This window comes from Mauremys reevesii, linkage group 1 (assembly GCF_016161935.1).
Source record: "Mauremys reevesii isolate NIE-2019 linkage group 1, ASM1616193v1, whole genome shotgun sequence".
NCBI lineage: Eukaryota > Metazoa > Chordata > Testudines > Geoemydidae > Mauremys > Mauremys reevesii.
The window spans coordinates 222,062,409-222,083,786 of NC_052623.1; the positions used below are offsets into that span (position 1 = coordinate 222,062,409).

General features: G+C 46.4%; 1 protein-coding gene across 2 annotated transcripts; it reads right to left on the reverse strand.

Annotated features, from left to right (window-relative positions):
* Nucleotides 1-1,505: 1,505 nt before the first annotated feature.
* Nucleotides 1,506-14,856, reverse strand: LOC120404129 (scavenger receptor cysteine-rich type 1 protein M130-like). 2 transcript variants are annotated; one of them, XM_039536131.1, is made up of 5 exons: nucleotides 14,773-14,856; nucleotides 13,207-13,521; nucleotides 8,933-9,247; nucleotides 3,435-3,749; nucleotides 1,506-2,979 (listed from the first exon to the last, which is right to left on the reverse strand). In XM_039536131.1, the coding sequence occupies exons 2-5, from the start codon at nucleotides 13,262-13,264 to the stop codon at nucleotides 2,564-2,566; spliced, it is 1,104 nt and encodes a 367-aa protein (XP_039392065.1). In that variant the 5' UTR covers nucleotides 13,265-13,521; nucleotides 14,773-14,856; the 3' UTR covers nucleotides 1,506-2,563. The 2 variants fall into 2 exon arrangements, with proteins under 2 accessions (XP_039392065.1, XP_039392073.1); XM_039536139.1 differs by lacking the exon at nucleotides 14,773-14,856 and adding an exon at nucleotides 14,537-14,647.
* Nucleotides 14,857-21,378: the final 6,522 nt, after the last annotated feature.

Consider the following 21,378-nt stretch of genomic DNA (forward strand, 5'->3'; position numbering starts at 1 on the left):
GCTGAGCAGCACGGCTGCAGTGCCATCAGCCACCTCCAGGCAGCACGGTAAGGCGGCAGGGAGCAGGGAGGGGGGTGCTGGATAGAGGGAAGGGGAGTTCGGGGTGGTGGAGGGGTGGATAGAGGTCGAGGCGGTCAGAGGGTGGGGAACAGGGGGTTTGAATGGGGGCAAGGGTCCTGGGGGCCATGAGGAAGGAAAAGGATTTGGATGGGGCAGTGGGAGGCAGTGAGGTGCAGGGGTTCCATGGGCAGTCAGGGAACAGGGAGAAGGGGTGGTTGGATGGGGCAGGGATCCTGTGGAGCAATCAGGAATGAGAGGAGGGGTTGGATGGGGTGGCGGGGGGCAGTCAGGGGACAGGGAAGGGGGTTGGATGGGGCAGGAGTCCTGGAGGGTGGGGGGTGAGGAGGGAACCAGTTGTTAAGATTTTGGCAGCTCATCACTGTGAGAACCACTGGTGTAGCTCTACCTATGCCAACTGGAGGGGTTCTCCCATTGCTGTAGCTAATCCTCCTCCCCGAGAGGTGGTAGCTAGCTTGACAGAAGAATTCTTCTGTTTACCTATTGCTGGCTACACTGGGGGGGAGGGGGAGGTTGTCTTAACTATGTCACTTAGGCATGTGGATTTTTCATACCCTTGAGTGATGCAGCTGGGTCAATCCAGCTTTTTAATGTATTCCATGTCGAAGACAGCCCTGTGGACTCAGTGGCTGATAGATGCAGCACTGAGAGATGTGTCTGCTGTGAGGGCTGGTCCCAACCCCTGTACATGCCAGTTTTATTTTCTAGGGCAGCCCTCCACTGGGATAATGTTTGGTGCACTATGGTGTGTTCTATGGACCTAGAGGGAGAGTTAGGGGCAGTATTTGTTACTGTGGAGACCATAGAAACTATGAAGTTTACATTTAGCTATCAGCTGACTGCTCTAAACTGTGACTCTGTCTCAGTTAAAGAGAGAGAACGGGGCAGCACTTAGTGAGGTGAGGATTTGTGAATTCTTGCCTGCCTTAGCTGGGTTTATGGGGAGAAGACAGTCCTCTGTGGAGTGAGAGCCTTACAGAGATCCAGGGAACAGACATTGTAGAGGCTGCTTCCAATCCTGGTACCACTTGAATACAGGCTACAGATTTCTGTTTCACCAGCAACTGAGAGACCAAGTCAATTCTTAACCCAAGCCTAGGGCTGGAACACTGCTAGCTGCCGAGATCCCCAGACTGTTTAGTTGCTCACCAAGTTCTGAAGTGTTTGAAACGACTGAGGTACTGCCATTTCTCAAGCTCTGAAGACACACTACATGTTACAGCTACACTGCAAAGCCTGAGAAATCATCTCTAAGAGAAGATCAGTGGCGAATGTGTTTTGATGTGTGTGCTAAAGTATAGAACATGTCAAATTGTAACAGAAACAAAAGGGGAAAGTCTTTATAAGGAGAATCTGTATATTTACTGTTTAATAGCTTTTGTTTAAAAGTTATTCACAGTATTCCAAATACTATTTACAATGTTTTCTGTGTGCATTAAATGTTTGTTTTATTAAGGTCAAATCTACACTGTGGGTGCTACCGTGACACAGAACAGCACTGCAGCTATGCCGCTGTAGTGTAGATGCTTTCTTCAGTGATAGAAGGGGTTTAATCCACCTTTCCATGTGGTGGTAGCCAGATCAACGGAATAATTCTTCTATTGTTGTCTACACTGGCGGTTAGGTTGGCATAATTATGTCACTCAGGGACTGCTAAATGCCTAAATCCTGACTGAAAATGAAACGTAGGCTCTTAAACTAGTTAGGCTTTTAAACCAGGTAAGCATTGCCATGCTGAATGGAGCAACAGCAAAATAGCTGTAAAAACCTGGGCCTAAGCCACTATGGATAGCCATCAGATAGCTTCCTATCTATCAGCTACTGCAGTTCTCTGGTGGGGCATGGGGAAGCCTTTGAAGATTTTTGGAGAAGCCTGGAGGAAAAAGGACCCCTGCAGTATTTGTGTTGCATTGTAGAGGAGGATCTTCACCAAAGCACCAAGTGCTCTCACTAAGAGCAGGATCTTTGTGAAATTTCCCAGCTGGTTCAGGAGCCAAGCTCTGGAGCCATCTGAACACTTTTCTGAATACTGGGATCTTTGGCAAGGAAGTGACTATTTCTATGAAGTGTTGTGGAGAATTAATGATCTATAAACATACACACAAAGAGCAAGCTCTGCAGGTGAGGGCTGCAGCCCACCAGCACAGAATCCAGGATAGACAGGGTGGGGGGCACTTTGACCAGGAACACCAGGGCAAACACCTACTTTTCCAGAGCGAAATGGGATTGTAATGGTCCCACAGCTTGGATGAGATAGCTGCATATAGGATGCTTCTGCTACACCAACCTCAACTTGATGAAGGGCTGAGTCAGCCCTGCTGGGACTGAGGGAATTTGTGAATCACAAACTCAGGCTTATAGCACAAAGTCGTTTTCTTTGGTTCACTCTAATGTAATGCTAGGATCCACCTCACCATCCCTCAGTGCACCCAGAGGTGTCTCTGATCTGTGGAACTTAAACATAGAGAGCAACATTCCAATACCCCTACTTACCTTGAGTACTGTAGTCAATGGGACTGCTTGTGATTATCCTAATCTGGGCAGTACACTGCTCTGTAACTAACATATACACATCTGTATTTAACTTACCTGAGCAAATAACCCCGGCCGTGTCTCGTGGGGAGCAGGCTGGGTTGCCCAGGGCCATGCGAGAACAATCCCACAAACAAGATTCAGTCCCTTCACAATGAAAAGTGTCGCGCCATACGGTTCCGTTCCCTTCCCCGAAATGGGCTCCTCCCCAGATCGACTCAGCGTAGCCACAGTTCAGCTGATGGCAGAGGACATTGGCATCTTGCAAATCCCAGTGGGAGGCACAGAGGCTTCCCCATGTGACTCCATGTCGGATCTCCACTCTCCCGGAGCACTCGGTGCCATTCACTAACCTGCCGCCAAGGCACCCTGAGCACAAGGGAAAGTGAGTGTCGAGGTGGCGCAGTGATCAGTGTTAATGGCAACGGCAGGGAGGGGAGTGGGAAACAGGAAGGGATTTGTTACTCATGTTCAATGCTAGCAGTTACTCTGTGGGGGCTGTGGGGCTATTCCACACCAGCACATTCACAAACTGATACTCGATCCATGTCAGTTAGCGCGAAGGGAGGACCAGGGACCAGAATTTGGTTTCCTTGGTACATTCCATACTCAAGTCACCAGAAGCATTTCACAGAGGGATCAGTTCCAGCAGACTTGGCTGGTGCAGGGACAGGGTGCCAATTTATGGGCCAGGTCCCCACCTGGTGTAAATCAGCATAGCCTCACTGAGGCCAATGGAGCTTGGCCGATTAACACACTGTGAAGATCTGGCTGAGGATGTTCCTCAATCCCCAATTCTTTCCTTTCCCACTGCAGCTGCTCACCTGAACACACCACGCTGGCTTCGCTCCCAGGGGGACACTCAGTTGTGCCCAGCGCAGTAACAGGACAGTCCCTCAGGCGGGATTCGTTCCTCTCACAGCCAAATGTGCCGTTCCAGACAGGCCCATCTCCTGTGCCAAAGAGCTGCCCTGCTGGCATCGATATGGCGAATCCACAGTCAAATTGCTGGCAGAGGGTGTGGGCAGCCTGTAAATCCCACTGGGAATCACAGAGGGTTCCCCAGGTGCCTCCGTGGCGAAGCTCCACTCTCCCCGAACACCCTGTGCTGCCATTTGCCAGCCTGTACCCGGCGTACCCTGAGAACAAGGAGAAGGAAGATCAGAGGGACATTTCTCTTACACAATTGTATCCAAAGATGTGAAAAAGGAGTCCCAGTGACTTGGGATAATTAATATTTATTTCCCAGTTTACTGGGCACTTTGTAAATCAGGATGTTCTGACATGATAATCAGGTTCTTACAGTGTAGGCATTATTCCCTATATCTGTCCTTTGTGAGGGGGTCACACAGCACCCACCAAACTCCGCCCAAGCATGTACCGCTCTGGAGTCAGGTTCACGTCTGGGACAGATTGTCTTGGACTGGGGCCAGTCTCTGCTTTTGTGGTTCCAAAGTGCTGGTTATGAGTCAGGAGCAGCTGTCCCCAGGATATCACATAAATGTCATGTGATGAAACCGGGGTTCTCATGTGTCATGCGTGTTGAGTCCTAGGTCACTGGAAATTTTCTGAATCAGAACAGTTGCACTCAGGGGTCTGACTGGTGACAAAATAAACACTGGTGGTATTATAGCTAAGTGATAGCTCTGCAACAGTTAAGGTTGAGACCAGCTTTCCTTCAAAGCTACATTTATCAAAGTGCTCTAATATCTGCCTGATTGATTGGATTGGATTGGAATACAGTATTTTACATAGGAGCACAGGATTGTGTTAGTAATCAAAATTTGGGGCCATTTCACCAAGGGGTTTCCAAGATACAGCTTCCAGAGAAAAATTAGCTTGTCTTAAAGTTGACAGATTCTGGCATTCTATTTTTGCACACAGATAGAGATCAAACCAAGGCTCAGATCATTGCACCAGGGTCTCAGACACTCATGGGTTACCCCCAACAGAGTATATGGCATCCACCAGACCTTGGGGAAAATCAAATTAAAATGTTATTTCAAAAAGTGCCTGCTTCTCCAGTTAGGTGCTTGTGAAGGCTTATGCGCCTGCACACATGCCTAATGGACTATACTGAGCATGTGCAGTGAGGGAGGATAGCTATCTGGAAACCTGCCAATCCACTATGAGATGTGGGTGGCTTTGAGGGTAAATTGTGGTCCTTACAGATAGGCACCTTCCCCCCACCCCAAGCACTGTGAGTGCAACTCCAGCCCAGAAAAGAAAAGTGATGTTTAAAAAACAGGATTTTTGCTCCAATTTGTCTCTCTCATGGGGGGATTTTGTTTGGTGCAAATATAATCTGAGTGCAGCAAAATATTCAGAATGTGCTGAAACTACTTTTGAAAAGAAAACAACTTCCAAATGTGAATGCTGACTGGGACTGGGAGGGTGATCTGGGGTGCAAGAGTAGGTGGTAACAGGGGAAAATGTTTGGGTTCATAGCCAGGAATGTGTTTATTATGGGGAGAGAGACAAAGGGGAATGGGTGGTAGGGGAGAGAAGAAGTTGTGGGAGGGCTCAGGCAAGGAGGAGAGAGTGAGGATTGGGGGGGAGGAGGAGGGGAGAAGATAGGAGGGGTTGCAAACTAGGAAGGGTAGCAGAAATAGTTGGGGGTTGAGGTAAGGCACATCAGCCACTGGCCTGTTAGCTGACCTTGGGCAAGTCTGAGATTCTGAGCCCCAGAAGGTGGTGAGAGGCAGATCAGCTGAAAGTCTCTAGGCAAAAATCAAAACTGGGATGTATGTAATGGTAGGGGTCTACAATAGATCACCCAGTCAGGAGAAGGAGTGGATGAAGCATTTCTACAACTGTAAGCAGAGTCAGGATGAGCTCTACACTGACATCTGGTGGTGAATTGTGGAGAGTTGTGGAAAAGAAATTCAGGGGCTGATCTTTTTTGCATAAGCACACCCACCCTGCCTAGCTTGAGCCCACAGCAGCCCAAATGGTCACTTGGGCTGCTGTGGGATCCCCACTTTCTCTGTTATTGGGCAGGAAGAATAAAGTGTTGTTACCCTGATTATGTGAATCAAGGACAGTGGAACTGTTATGACAGAGGGACTTGCCATCAATAAATTAGCACTCGCTAGACAAGGGACATGGGTCCCGAATCCCACTAAATTGAGAAGGGTTTGGGATAGGTATTTGTATTAGATGAAATGGGGTCTTTTTGAGGGCCTGAAACACCATCTGCACTTTTTTTCCCCTCTATTGTAGAATATCAGAGCTAATTTTGATTCCATTAGGAGTCTAGATATAGGCTCTTAATCTGAATTTGCTTTGGGCTAATGGTGCACCAGAACTGAAGCTCCTGTACTACAAACTAAAATTACTAAGAACTGAAATCACTGAGTGCTGTGGGCCTGAAGATATGTTGCTGAGCAGTTTGTGGGATGGCTGGAGTGGCTCACAGGAGTAGAATGGAGTGTCTGGAGATTAATGGTGAACAGAGGTTAATGGTGAGTAGATACTCAAAACAATTAATATTAACAATGAGGGGGAAAAATGCAAGCCTCACAGAAAATTATTAAGTTTACTGTCCCCAAAGATACAGTACACTCAATCTAGCCTGTAGCCCCTGTATTTGACATTCTTGTATTTACCCCAGAATAAGACAGCACTGGAGTCAGTCATTTTGTATGTTCAACCACTGCCAGCAGAGACCCAAACGTCACATAGCTAAAAATAGTTTTTGACCCTGAAAGGCATGGCCAAATAGCTGCGTGCTTGCAGTTTTTCTAATCAAAATGGAAGAATAAAATAAAAAAAAAAAATGTATTGTAAAAAGAGGAAAAAAATGTTTGGATAACCAATCTTGGTGTTAGGTACCTCTAACATGTACGTTTTATTGTTATAACTAGAAATATTTTGCTAATAAAAATTAATGAATTGTTATTGGCTGTTGCTGCAGAAATTATTAGCTTATTGGAGGCTATTATGGGCTGTATGCTTTACCCCCCCCCCCCCCCAATTTTTTTTTTTATTTAGAAAGTGTGCTTTGGAGCAGTCTGAGGAAGTTTTCCTTTTGGCAAGGATTTGACACCAGTAGTCAGATGGAAGGAGGGAGGGCTCGCTAGCCTCGCTGTTAATTTCTTGAGACCATTTCAGACTTTTTAGGTAACTATAAATATTTGGAATACTCTGAACCCTACTGCTACAGCATACGTTTGTGTGTGTGTGCACACTTGAAACCTAATTAAAAAAGTAGTTTTAGGTGAAGCACTCTGCTTTGTATCAGTCATTTGTCAGACAGAGGAGTTATGGCCACATTATTTTTTTCCTCTAAGAAAACCAGTTAAGTTACCACGTTTTGGGTTCTAAAACCCCAGCTGAGAACACACTCTTTACCTAACACACTGCTTTGAGCTGATTTATGGTAAAACCAAGAATAAGTTTGTTCATAAAGAACATAGATTTAAATTATTCTAAGCAAAGCACAAAATGCTTACAAACATAACAAAATGCAACAACTTTCCAGTATCTAAGACTTTACTTTAGCAAACTATGATCTTTGCCTCAACAGCTTTCTCACATCAAGCTACCAGCATCTCCAATCCTTCTGGCAGGAGGATCCAACATTCACGGAAGTAGAGGGTGCTGTCCCCTTTGCCCCCTAAATGATGGGTAACTAAGTTCTCTCCCCTTCTTTTTTATACCCTAGTAAACTTTTGAAATGTGTTAGTCTGAAGTGCATCCCCAGATAAATTTCTTCTCTTTGCTATTTGACTCTTCCTGGTGACTTCCCATCAACCTCTTGGCTCATATGTAAAGTAATTTCCACTGTTTCTGGCATCAACTTGCTCAGTTTACATTGGAAACATAGGCAAAACAACATCTTTTTGTCTAAGACAAACTTGTTTATCAGATCTGTCCCTAAAAGATATTTTGAGAACATATTTCCAACACACATACATAACTCTACTTGCCATCTGTATATACCTCACACAATGATATCCATAACCAGCATGTTTCCAGTTTTTATATATCTTACCCAATACACTGTTATAATACAGTAATACTGTATACAAACAGTTGTTTCAACTGCTTGTTCTTTGGGTTTCAGGCCCCATGTTCTCCCCTTAGGATGTCTGGACCCTGATTGTCACACAAAGATAATTAAGGATCCAGCTGAAGCACAGGTGGAACCGTTACCAATTATCTTTGAGAACTCATTGAGGACAGGTGAAGTCCCAGAGGACTGGAGAAGGGCAAGTATGTATCTATAAAGACTGGAATAAATTATTAAACAATCAGTTTATAAGCACCTACAGTATAATGGGGTTATAAGGAAGAGCCAGCATGGATTTGTCAAAAACAAGTCATGCCATAGCAACCTAATTTCCTTCTTTGACAGCGTTATTGGTCTTATGGGTAGGGCTGAAGTAATAGATGTGAGATAGTGTTTTTAGTTAGGCTTCTGATATAGTGGCACACAACATTCTCATAAAAAATTAGATGAAATTACTATAAGGTTGTAAAAGCCATACTCAAATAATAGTCATCAGTGGTTTTCTATCAAACTGGGAATGTATATCTAGTGGGGTGCCATTGGGTCAGTCCTGGGTCGGATATTATTCAATATTTTCATTAATGACTTGAATAATGGAATGGAGAGTATGCTTATTAAATTTGCAGGTGACCCAGGCTGGGAGGGATTGAAAACTCTTGGAGGACAGGATTAGAATTCAATATGACCTTGACAAGTTGCAGAGCAGATTTGAAAACAAGATGAAATTAAAGAAAGAAATCTGCAAAGTACTACACTTAGGAAGGGAAAATCAAATACACAACTTCAAAAGGGGGAATAACTGTACTAGGTGGTAGTACTGCTGTAAAAGTTCTGGGGTAACAATAGATCACAATTGGAATGTGATTCAACTGTCTGATGCAATTTTGAAAATGCTAGTATCACTCTGGTGTATATTAACAGGACTGAGGAGGGAGGAGAGTGCTCAGCAGTGGAGAACATGCATCCCTAGTGAAGGATAAGGGAAATCAGAGCTCTGCTGGAACCCTATCCTTATAGCAGGAGAAAAGTAAATAGAACTGTCCCCATTTATTGGAGACACTTGAAATAGAGTGAGGAATGTGTGAGAGAGAGAATGGGGTTTCCCGCCATCTCTTCTTGCTTTCCCCTGGGTGGTGGGAGAGTGGAGCCACCCTCTCTAGCAGACAGGAATCTTTTGATGCAACTTGGAAACACGCAAAGTTTTCTGGGATCTGGGTTCATGTAAGAGATACGTGGATCTGGGAGAAAAGAGACTGAGAGGCTCAGCTGTAGGGCCCATGTTAGTGGGTCATCAGTTTGAATTCTTACCTGAGCACAATACGCCAACATCATTAGCGTGGGAGCATGTGTCGTTAGGACGGGACATCCTGGGACATTTCTGAAGGAGAGACTCCTTCCCCACACACTGGAACTCTTCCTTCCAGATCAGATCATGTCCTTCTCCAAAGTGAGCTGCTCCCAAGGTGGCTACAGCCTGTCCACACCCTAATTCATTGCAGATAACAGAAGCGGCGTTGAAATCCAAGTGTGACTCACAGACTGTCTCCCACACTTTTCCATGTTTGACTTCAACACGTCCTGAGCAGGCAGTGTCCCCTCCAACCAGACGGACCTCAATGCGACCTAGAGAGTCAATACATTCATCAGTGAGTGTTGGTTATACTGATATCCCATAACTTTCCCCAGGCCTTCCTGGGGATGAAATGAGGGAACTTCTTCTCTCAACAGCAAAGATATTGTTAAATAAGCAGGAGTCCTTTATTCTATATGCCAGTTCCTGTTGTTAGCTGTCAGCTCTGTGTTCTTGGGGAACCAGGGTGCATTACCCAGCCTGTCTATATGATTCAACAGTATAATGCAATTTTGAAAATGCTAGTATCATTCTGGTGTGTATTAACAGGACTGTTATATGTAAGACACAGGAGATAACGGTCCCACTCTAGGGGGCATTGGTGAGGCCTCAATTGGAGTACTGTGTCCATTCTGAGTGCCACACTTTAGAAAATATGGAGACAAATGTGGAGATGGTCCAGAGGAGAGCAACAAAAATTATAAAAGGTTTAGAAAACCTGACCTATGAGCAGTTAAAAAAAAAACTTGGCATGTTTAGTCTTAAGAAAAGAAGACTTATGGGGGGACATATCAGCCTTCAAATATGTTAAGGGCTGTTATAAAGAGAACGGGGGTGAATTTTTCTTCCTGTCCACTGAAGGTAGGAGAAAAAGTAATGCTCATTTCTGCCGCAAGGGAGATTTATGTTAGAGATTAGGAGAAACACCCTAACTAGAAGAGTAGTTTAGGTTAATTCTAGAACAGGCTGCCAAGGGAAGCTGTAGAATCCACACCATTGGAGGTTCTTAAGAACAAGATGGATAAACATCTGTCTAGATTTAACTGATCTTGACGCAGTGCAGAGGGCTGGACTTGATAACTTCTCAGTCTCTTCCAGCCCCACATTTTTATGATTCTTTGAAGATACTTCACTGCTCTCTGCCTCAGTTTCCCATCTGTGAAATGTGGATAATGATGTAAGTACATTAAGAACTCATCATGAAAGCTCTATATAAAAACTAGGTCTTTTGATTATTAGTCACAGTAGCCTATCAGCTGCAAACCTAGGTGAGAACTACAACTGTTTATGTAACCATTGGCTCCTACCAACAAACATTTCTCTTTCAGTTTAAAAAACTAGTACATTAAATGGCAGAAATCTTTGTTAATGCAGAGTTAAGGTTGCCCGTTGATGGCACATGCGCTTCCAGAACTTTGGGTTCAGCAAAACTCAAACTTCTGAATACAGAGTTTAGAGTTCAGATAAATGCCCACGCAGTGTTAACTGCCCTTTTCAAGCAATGCCTCACAACACCGTAACACACACACACTACCACTCTGCCTGTTCACTGTAATAGACAGGCACTATCTGCACTTTCCCTGTGCTCAAATACTGAGCCTACCCCCTGAGAGCATACCACAGTTGCAAAATATAACAACCTCCCTTTTAGCGCCACTTTACACATCAACACAAGATATCACCTGAACATATACTTTCCCCTACCCATCATTAAATCCACACGCAGCTTTCATGTCTCAACTCACAACTGACAATACCCATAGCAAGTTGAACCCAGTGCCCTGCTCCTGACACAGCCTACACAAATGATGCTAACTACAACCTCAAGGTCCATATGCACATCTTTCCTTTGATAACACGTGGGGGCACTCAAGCCCAGATCTCCTCATATCACATTCACAGCTCTCTGATGCTCCTCAAACTAATCCCCAGATCTCCTCATATTACAACCACAGCTCTCCCAAGCTGCTCCAGCGTAATCCTCCACCATTCAGTACAGCCACAGCTAATGCAGTGACTGCAGCTGGAGAGCAGAGAAGCCCCACAGTTATTGCCAGCCCCAGGAGGATCCCTTGGTGAAGAGCTGCTTGGGGCTTCCATTGGTGGCACTGAAACAGAAAATCTAAGAGTTGTGAACTGCCTCAGTCAATTCAACAGTGCTCAGCCTGGGGCTGATGACAGTTAAAAAGCAAACACTGGTGTCTGTCTCCCTGCCCAAAGTTGTAGCTCTGTTCTGAGATTGTGGGAAAAATTGGGGATTCAGAGCAGATTTTGAGTAGAACTAAATGGAAAATAACATCATTAATCCAGAATTAAGGTTGCCCAATGATACCCTGGACACTTCCAGAATGTTGAGTTCGGCACGGGAGGGTCTCCCAAGCACAGGGCACAATCCCACAAGGTGCTGAGCAGATTCTGTGAGAGGCTGAGCACCCTGAGCTGCCACTCCTGGATCAGGCCCAAAGTGAGTCAAACACACTACTGAAGGGATATAGGAGGGAAGGGGCATGGGGAGGCGAATGCTTTGTGTGAGCTTCTAGTGATAAAAAATGTGTAGGAATGAGCACCATGAGGCTGAGGTCTCCCTCTCTCCCTGTCACCAGCCTTATACTACCTGGCTGGTTTTTGAGTCCCCTGGCTAGTTTTTCTATGGCCTTGCCAGTTGCTGGTCCAAAGGTGTTATTGGCTGGGGGCGGGGGAGGGATTGGTGTTGCCAGGATTTCTAAGCTGTGCACAAATGCACCTGGGCATGCAGTGATCTCGGAACTCCAGCTACGTGTGCCACAGCTGGAAACACACAATGGCCTCCTGGCTGACGTGTTCATCCTGATCTGCATGGGTGCAGTGTGCCAAGGAAGACACCAGTCAATGGGAGAGCAGTGCCGCACCTGCAACCCCAAATCCCACCAAACCTCCCATACCTTTCTGAGCACTGAGCTCCTCCTCCTCCTGTTTCCTCCAGCCCTAGGACTTGGCCCTACCCACAGATGGGCCTCACCTCTTCTGGAACCATGCCCTGTCAACAGACCAGCCACAGCTCCTCTGGTATCTGGGCCTGCCCACAGATGGGCCAGTTTTTCTGTGCCAGACTCTACAGAAAGGCAGCCCCCTCTCCAGTCCTGGCTTTCTCTCTCCAGGAGAGCTGTCAGGCACTAAAGTTGTCGAGCATTTGTCTTTCAATTAATGTCTGCCTCAGAATGAAAATGGCTACATGCTTTCAACATTAATGTGTGGTTCATAATATGTGGTTCAAAATTGTGTAAAAACATTAACTCTCCTAAGTAATTTAAAAAATAACTCGGAGGGAGGTGGGTATATCTGAGTTAGATGATATGAGCATACATTTCAGCTTGACAATGGACATGTTTTGCATTCATATTCTTTCTATGTTTTGGGGGATTTTTTGCTTAATATTTGCTTCCAGCAGTCACTGTTGCTTCACAGGATTTTACGAATTACACCCATGCAGTAGCATAGGCTTCCACCTAGTCTCTAAGAATCAGATCTGTATGAATGGGTGGCACAAAGCCAACCCCCATTGCAGGGCAATAACATGAGACTGACCACAACTGCTCCAATTCCATCACGCAAGTTTTAAAACAACAACAACAACTGGTCCCTACATAGCATTATCTATTCAAGTGCCTGAAAGCACTTTACAAACACAAATGAAGTTAAGCCTCACTGCCACTCTCTGAGGTAGGAAATTAACTGTTGTTTTACAGATGGGGAAACTGAGGCATACGGCATTATTGAGTACAGAACCAGAACTGGAAATAAAACCCATGTCTCCTAGGTTCTTGTTCTGTACTCTGACCACTAGACCATGCCCCTTCCTCTTACAGATGTATCTATAGGGAGGAGAGCGCTCAGCAGTGGAGAACATGCATCCCTAGTGAAGGATAAGGGAAATCAGAGCTCTGCTGGGACCCTATCCTTATAGCAGGAGAAAGATAAATAGAACTGTCCCATTTATTGGAGACACTTGAAATAGGGTGTGGAATGTGTGAGCAAGAATGGGGTTTCCCGCCATCTCTTCTTGCTTTCCCCTGGGTGGTGGGAGAGTGGAGCCACCTTCTCTACCAGTCAGGAATCTTTTGACGCAACTTGGAAACACGCAAAGTTTTCTGGGATCTGGGTTCACGTGAGAGATACGTGGATTAGGGAGAAAAGAGACTGAGGGGCTCAGCTGTAGGGCCCATGTTAGTGGGTCATCAGTTTGAATTCTTACCTGAGCACAATACGCCAACATCATTAGCGTGGGAGCATGTGTCGTTAGGACGGGACATCCTGGGACATTTCTGAAGGAGAGACTCATTCCCCACACACTGGAACTCTTCCTTCCAGATCAGATCATGTCCTTCTCCAAAGTGAGCTGCTCCCAAGGTGGCTACAGCCTGTTCACACCCTAATTCATTGCAGATAACAGAAGCAGTGTTGAAATCCAAGTGTGACTCACAGACTGTCTCCCACGCTTTTCCATGTTTAACTTCAACACGTCCTGAGCAGGCAGTGTCCCCTTCAACCAGCCGGACCTCAATGCGACCTAGAGAGTTAATACATTCATCAGTGAGTGCTGGTTATGCTGACATCCCATAACCTTCCCCAGGCCTTCCTGGGGATGAAATGAGGTAACCTTCTTCTCTCAACAGCAAAGACATTGTTAAATAAGCAGAGAGCCCTTTACTCTATATGCCAGTATCTGTTGTTAGCTGTCAGCTCTGTGTTTTTGGGTAACCAGGGCGCAGTACCCAGCCTGTCTGACTCATGAAAGACCTTCCTCTCCCCAACCTCTGCTTGAACCAAAACCAATCAAAAGAAAGACTTATAGAAAGCAATGAAAAGGCAGAGGGAGGCACACCTAAACCCTGGGACAAGGGTGACAGGATTACGGAAACTCCTCTAGCCTCATTTGCATCAGAGGCCTGGTCTACACTACGAGTTTATTTTGAATTTAGCAGCGTTAAACCGAATTAACATTGCACCCATCCACACAACAAAGCCATTTATTTCAATATAAAGGGCTCTTAATATTGATATCTGCACTTCCCTCCAATGAGGGCAATACCGATTTCAGCGCTACTGCCATTTCGGATTAGGGTTAGTGTGGCCGCAATTCGACTGCATCGGCCTCCAGGAGCTATCCCACAGTGCACCATAGCATACAGAATGGGGAACAGAGATTCCAAGGCAAGCAGAGAACAGACACCAAGCGGGATTTTACAGCTAACTCACTGGCTGGGTGTCCATAAGGAAGCTTCCCCCCCGGCCCACCTTCAGTTATCACACATGCATGCAACATTAACCGTGCCCTCTTTGCACTGTGATCCAATACAGTCACAGCACAAAAATGCACATTTTGCCTTTGAAGATATCACTGAGGGAATAAGGCACATGAAAAGAGTATCACTAAGTCAAATGCTTTTTCTCTATTAAGACAGAGCTAGTTTATAGGCGAGATGTACCAAACAGCCTATACTCACAACCCTACATCTGTCCTACACTCAAATACTCAGTGTATTCCCCAGAAAGAACCAAAAACCTGTTAAATTTGACATCACCTTTACACCCTTTTCACCCAGTCATGCGTCTCCCCCAGCTCCAAGGAATGCACTGCCATACCCAGTCTTTTGAAAAAAGGTTTATTTTCTTAACAGAGGTTAGCAAACCAACAGAAAAAAAACAAACTTTTTTCTCATTCCTTGGTCTCAGTGTCACTCCATCCAAGGGTCTCTGGCAGTGCTGCTCATGGCAGCTTCCCAGTTTCAGTCAACTCTACTCCCTTCTTAGCCCCTACCTGCTTCCCTAATTCCCTGGCCCCTTGTTGCAGGGATACACCACAGGAGCTAACTCCACTCTGGTGTGTCTTCCCCTCCCCAGGATGCAGCCTGTCTCAGTCCATCTTCCCAAACTGCCCACAAGTAGCCCTTTACAGACCCAGGTGTAACCCAGACGTCTTTAATTGGCTGGATTGGACTCACCTACTCTGGTCCAGGGTAGCTGGATTAGCTTATCAGCAGGGACCAGCTACCCTATGAAAATCCTCTTACAAACTATTCACCCTTATGTAGCACCTCCTATCCATCCAATTACCTCCTTTAGCACCAATCTCCTTAAAGGTTTTGATGGACAGGCCTGGGTTCTTTTGAATCCTTCCTCCAGCTCACTGAGCTCAGGCATCCTCTTCATGTAGAAGTCAGGCTGCTTCTGGGATTTCCCCTCATCACAAAGGGGTGCAGGGCTCAATGTGCACATTGCAATAACACTACTAAAAATCCTAACTTTAGTCTCCTGCCCTAGTGCTCAGACACACTCACAGCAGGCAGGCAGCTTGGACTCACAGTCAGAGCAAAGCTTGACATGTGGTGGTGGATTTTCCCTAGGTAGCTGAAGCACAAATTCAGCCTAGCTGGCTGGGGAATATTCCCAACAAAACTCTTTAACTGGGGAGTCACCTTGAAGAGGGAAAGGCCCAAGCTGGGAGTTGTTGCTGCCCAGGGGCCAGTTCTCAGGGGGACCCTGCATGCAGTCCTGGGACTCACCACACAGCCATTCCTGACCTTTCCATACCTGGCTCCAGACTGCTCCAAATTGGCTTCTCCTCTCTCCAGTGCTGGGCATCTCACTTCCTGTTGGTTGGACTAGCTCCTGTTTCCAGGCTTTCTCTTGTCAGTCACTTTACTCTGACCCCCTCCTTTCTCTCAGAAATTGACCCTCCTCTGAGCAGGGAGCCGGTGGCCACCCAGACACAACTGCTATCCTCCCTGACCTGACATGGCCTCTATCACTCTAAACAGTGTCTCTCCTCTCTTCCTTTTAGTTCCCTCACACACTCTAAGTCTGTCCCGATTCCTAGGTATAGTGCCTCTCCCTGAGGTACTAGGATACAGAGCCCACCAAAACCTAGGAAAACCCATTATTAAACACACAGACTGCCTTCATCTCCCACCAGATGCATTAATGAGGATTTTTGTTAGTGAATTTTAATGTAATTCCATAGTCACTGTTAGGATATAGATATGTAGGCCTGTCTGCAAAGGCCTATACTTTAAGATTTTAGGTGTATTCTTATCATTTAGCTAGTTATAGAGGTATAAAAGAAAGAATCAAAATCACTGTCTGCCGACGTACGGGCCTTTCTCTTACTGTGACAGTCTGAGGCCCTGTTCTTAGGCTAAGTAAGGCCTTTGGCTAAGCAGCAGAAGCAGCCATAAGCTGGGAAGTGTATGGTCACATCCTTACATTCCAAACTAGTCACATTGAAACAAGGTGCTATTGGGCTGTTAGGAATACAATCCTGTCCTGATAATGCTTATCACCTCCAGAGAAAGGGAAGAGCCTAGAAAATGTAAAAGGAAACTTAGTTTGATATCATCCTGTCTGGCAAAAACTCACTTATCAATAGTTGGGATGTGAAATCCTCATTTCTTTGCTGTTCTATCACTGTAGTCCCCATTTCCCTATTGTTAGTCTGTATAATCTCTGTCCGGCTCTGTGATTGTTTCTGTCTGCTGTATAAACCAATTAAGGTGGTGGGATACAATTGGTTAAATAATCATGTTATAATATGTTAGCATTGGTTAGTTAAGTTTCAGTAAAATGATTGGTTAAGGTATTGCTAAGCAGAACTCAAGTTTTACTATATAGTCTGCAATCAATAAGGAAGTAAGGGGGGGGAATGGGAACAGGGACTGGGGTGGGGGAATTCGAATCAGGTTTTGCTGAGGGTTGGGAATGGGAAGAGGGACACAGGCAGAGTAGCAGCCGTGTTAGTCTGTATCCGCAAAAAAACCAGGAGTACTTGTGGCACCTTAAAGACTAACAAATTTATTTAAGCATGAGCTTTCGTGAGCTACAGCTCACTTCTTCGGATGCATAGAATGGAACACACAGACAGGGGATATTTATACATACAGAGAACATGAAAAGGTGGAAATCTAGCAGATTCTTTCCTGCTCCCGTTAGGATCCTTTTCAGCCTCAGGTCCACATCTCGTATCTTAGCACCCGGCAGACAGCACACCCTTCTGTTCTCCGGATCAGCTCTAGTTACAGGGCTGTCTATTCTTCTCAGTAAGGAATCCCCAATCATGTAGACCTGCCTTTTCCTGGTGATGGTGCGATTCTCCGGTCTCTCCCCTGCTCCCTCTGGCTGCAAGTCTTCTCAATTTCTATTGTCCCTTGCAATCCTCCGCAACCCATCCCGTACCCTCCTGGGGCTCATATTTGGTGTTGTCTCCATTGACTCTCCCCTCTTCCTATAGGACTAGCTGCTCTTCTCTTCTTCCTTGCCCTCTCACCTTCAGCGACCACCTGCTGTGCTCCTTCTTCACTTTCCAACTCTGCAAACCTGTTCCTGAGCTCTATTTCTCCTTCACTGGCCTGTCTTTTCCTCTGCCTGGTTCTCTTAGTCATATGCTCCCACCATCCACTTTCCTCACCCAGCAGTCTCCCCTCAGAATTCTTTGGTCCTGCTTCCATCTGCAAGTCTGAGCTTATCCCTTCAGCCTCCTCATATCTTTGCTCCATCATCCGCTCAAACCCCCTTCTAAACTCGACCAGAGTTTCCACCTGCATCTCCAGTCCTCGGATCTTTTCTTCCATCAGCTCTATCAGTCGGCACTTCATGCAGATGAAACTCTTTTCAGGTACCCCCTCCAGGATCATGTACATGCTGCAGCTTCCACATCCAGTCATCCTCATTGTGTCTTTCACTGCTGCCTCTGTATCGGTCATAGCCTTCCCACCTAAAACCTGTTAGTCCAGGAAACATAAACCAAAACAAACTCCCAACAGGCACCAGAACACCAGCAGAACACCACCCACTCCCTTCACTAGCCTGTCAGTTCCTCTGCCTAGGTCTCTAAGTCTCCCCCGCAAACTCCCCCTGTAAATTCCCACTGAAACTCCCATTTACAGCTCTGTTTGCTGGGTTCTGTGCGGCTGCAGCTGTCTATGCCACTGCCTGACTAGCTGGCTACCTTTATAGGACCCCTAAGCAGAGAAGCCCCACCCCCTAATCAGGGCTCAGCTTCTCTCCCAGCACACTGCCCCTACCAGCCTCCACACATATAACTACAAAGTACAATAAACAAAATACAAAAACCTTCTCCTCCAACAGAACTCCCATTGAAACTCCCCTGTTTACAGCTGTGTTTGCTGGCTCCTGTGCTGCTGCAGCTGTCTATGTCTATGTCTGGCTCCCTGCCTCAGGAAAGCTGGGGCAGGAGCCAAAGGCAGGACTGGTGGGTGAGCCAGTGGCTGGGAGATGAGAAGATGGGATCTGAAAGCTGGACATGCGGGGTAGCTGTGGAACCCTGGGAAAGGGGCCACATGGGCTAGTGAAGTCCTGCCCCAAGTATAGCAGGGCTGGGCTAGGAGAGTGGGTGGGGAAGCCCTGCTGTGAGGGTGAAGAAGAGAATATATTTCTGTGCTGTAACTGCTCCAAGGCAAGGGAACTTAACGGCCACCTAATGAGTGTGGGAACTTTATAGAACTGTGAGAGGGGAAACTGAGGCAGGGTGACAGCATTGCCATGCCATGGGGCCCTGTGCCGGGATGCACCTTAGGACATTCTGCTCTGGAGTCAGAAATGTGGGAGAAGTCCTGAAACCTTCTAAATCCCACTCCCAGAAAACACAAAATATGCATAGGGTCCTGCTACTGGGCGTTCATAACTATCATGAATCTTGGGTATGCCTTAAGACAGAAAATGTATTGGGCTTTGTTCCATATTGACAATGTGTGTGTGCTTACGTTGCGGGAGGGGAAGGGGAAGGGTTGATAATATTTTTGCCTCTGTCTCTATGTGGCTAGTTACCTTAACCATTTTCTGCTGTTTGAATTTCCCATTTACTCCTGTACAATGATGTATTTTAGTATTTGCCTTGGTTTACTTCCACCAAATAGAGAAGAACCTTTTCCAAAGGCCCTGTCAGTCTTGATTTATTTCATAGTCAGAAAAACACCAAAGAAGAGATCAATATAATGTCCCCATGAAAAGAGAGCACAGTGTGGGGTCCGCGCTGTGTTCCAAGCCTGGCCCATCCAGGAGGAAGGCAGGAAGACTCCTCATATTTAAAGATGCAGACCCCAGGAAATATAATTGTAACATTTCCTCAACATTCGCTGCAGAGGAGGGTAGGGGAGGCTCAGGCAATGCAGCATCATCCACCACACTGACACCTCAGAAGTTCCTATGCTTGAGCGCCTCATGTTTGGATCTCTGGTGCTCTGGGGGCTGTAGCTGAGGCTGCAGGGGGCAGATCCTCTCCATGTCACCATTGCCCCATAATACTTTGGGGATTTCACTGCATAAGAAATTCCCACCAGGCAAAAAGCTCAGTACAAGACCAGAGCTGGATTTTCTGGGTCCATCTCTTCTTTGGTGGTTCCAAATTCCTGGCAGGAATCTGGGGGTGGAGGAATCTGGAAGGGGATGTCCCAAGGTCATTGCAGCAGTCGGCATGGAGTCAATCCCAGTTCTCTATCAGCCAGATTTTGCTGCCCAAACTCTCCCAGGCACTATTGAGGCAGGTAAGCTCTTCTTTGGACCAGCTGATGGTTCTGGGGATGTGGGAGGGTCCGCATCCTTTCCTTCTTTCTTCAAGCTGGGGTGGTAATATGCCCAGATGGGAGCTTCTTGCCCCTCCAGACATGCAATGATAATAACAAGACATCTCTCCTACCCCACATCAGACCTCACCAGCCCAAAACCTTTAATGCTCTTTTCTGATCCCCCTTAATATTCATGTTGTCCCCCAGCCGCTATTGCTGCTCTCTATCTGTTAATGAATCAAGGTATGGTGGTGGAGAGGGGGCACATATTGACAGTAGCTGTCAATTTGCTATTGACTGAGGCCTGACTGACGTGTTTCTAAACCCAGCTGGGAGTCTGAACCAACAGGGCCTTTCCTGAAGGAATGGGACCATCAGTCTCAATAAAGTACAACTGAGAAGTTGAATGTGGTTAAGGAACAGCCTCCCCCTCTCCACAAGAACAGGGGGCCACCACTAGAGAGTGATGTGGGAGAAGTGCCCTCAGTGCCTTCCCAGAGCATGTACTCTCATTGATGCACTCCCTCTGCTCCTCCCTAGACGCCCTCCCAGCCTGACCTGTCTCTCAGCATCAAGTGTTCTCACGAGAGCCTTGGGGGCCCATTGCTGGCTGTCTAATACCTGATGCAGCAACAATCTCACTGGCCTGGAATGGTCCTAACAAGGGGACTGCAGACACTTCACAAATATCACTTGCCTGTGAGCTCCTGGAGCATAAACTTGGGGTTCCTACAACAGGCCTGGATGATAACTAGGTGTCATAGTTCAGGGGCACCTGTATTCTCCCTCTGTGTCCACCAGTCTCAGATATCTAGCTCCCCAGCTGTCACCTGGGTGGAAACCCATATCTCTCTCCCTTCTGACCAGGGCATTTATAGGTTGCACAGTTTCCTGACTACACTGTGAATTCCTCAGCAAAACAGACTGTCTAAGCCAGCCTGTTTTGCCATCTCTTCACAGACTGTAAACAGCATAATTGCCTATAGTTAAGCTATCATACAGCCCTTTCTAGGCAAGCACATTTATTCTTAAAGTAAAAGCATTACAGAGAAAACATATTAAAACAATAACAAATTAACATGAAGGTTAATAAGCTTACCAGGGATCCCCAACTCTAACGTGAGCTCTCGCATGTGAGCAGGCCCTCAAACACCACCAAGGTGTTTTCTGTGGTTACTAGTTCATAACCACTTTGGCTCAGAAGAGGCACCCCCATGAATCTGTGAGTAGATCCTTTATCCAGTTTGGGTCTTTGAAGAGACCGTGAATAGTAATCAGCCATTTGTTGTGTTTGGGGTTGGTTTTTTTTGCAACAACATAACGTTGCTGACTCATGTTGAGGTTCTGATACCCCACAACTTCCAGATCCTTCTCAGCAGTGCTGCTGCCAAGCCAGTTTTCCCCCATTCTGTTTGGTTTTTCTTCACAAAGTGTAGCACCTTACACTTGTCTTTGTTTGATTTCATTGTGTTGACTATAGCCCAGGTCTCCAATTTATCACAGGTATGGAACAGCTAAGGTACTATGGATGCTAGCTGGGCTTCTGGGCAGTGTCCAGGCACCAAAGCACAGAATATGGAAGGGGGAGAGGGAAGGCTTCCCATGATGGAGGAACATAATTTCCCCTGAAGAGAAGGGTTACTCTCTGCCCTTCAGCCAAGCTCCTCGCCTGTTCCCATCTCTGCCCACCCCACTCCTAACCTCAGCTGCTCCAGCAAAATAAGGCAGCAGAGACCAGAGGCCACTCTTGCTCCTAGGACTGAGGAGTAGGCTGATGATCTATCTGGATGTGGGTGGTGTCCGTCCCCATGCCCATGGTCAACACACTATGCATGGCAACCCGCAGG

Coding starts and splice junctions, on each gene's coding strand:
- LOC120404129 (XM_039536131.1), bottom strand. CDS start 13,264: ATGTCCCGTCCTAACGACACATGCTCCCACGCTAATGATGTTGGCGTA. Junction 9,248..13,206: donor TGTTGGCGTATTGTGCTCAG/GTAAGAATTCAA, acceptor TTGACTCTCTAG/GTCGCATTGAGGTCCGTCTG. Junction 2,980..3,434: donor AGCCAGCGTGGTGTGTTCAG/GTGAGCAGCTGC, acceptor CCTTGTGCTCAG/GGTGCCTTGGCGGCAGGTTA.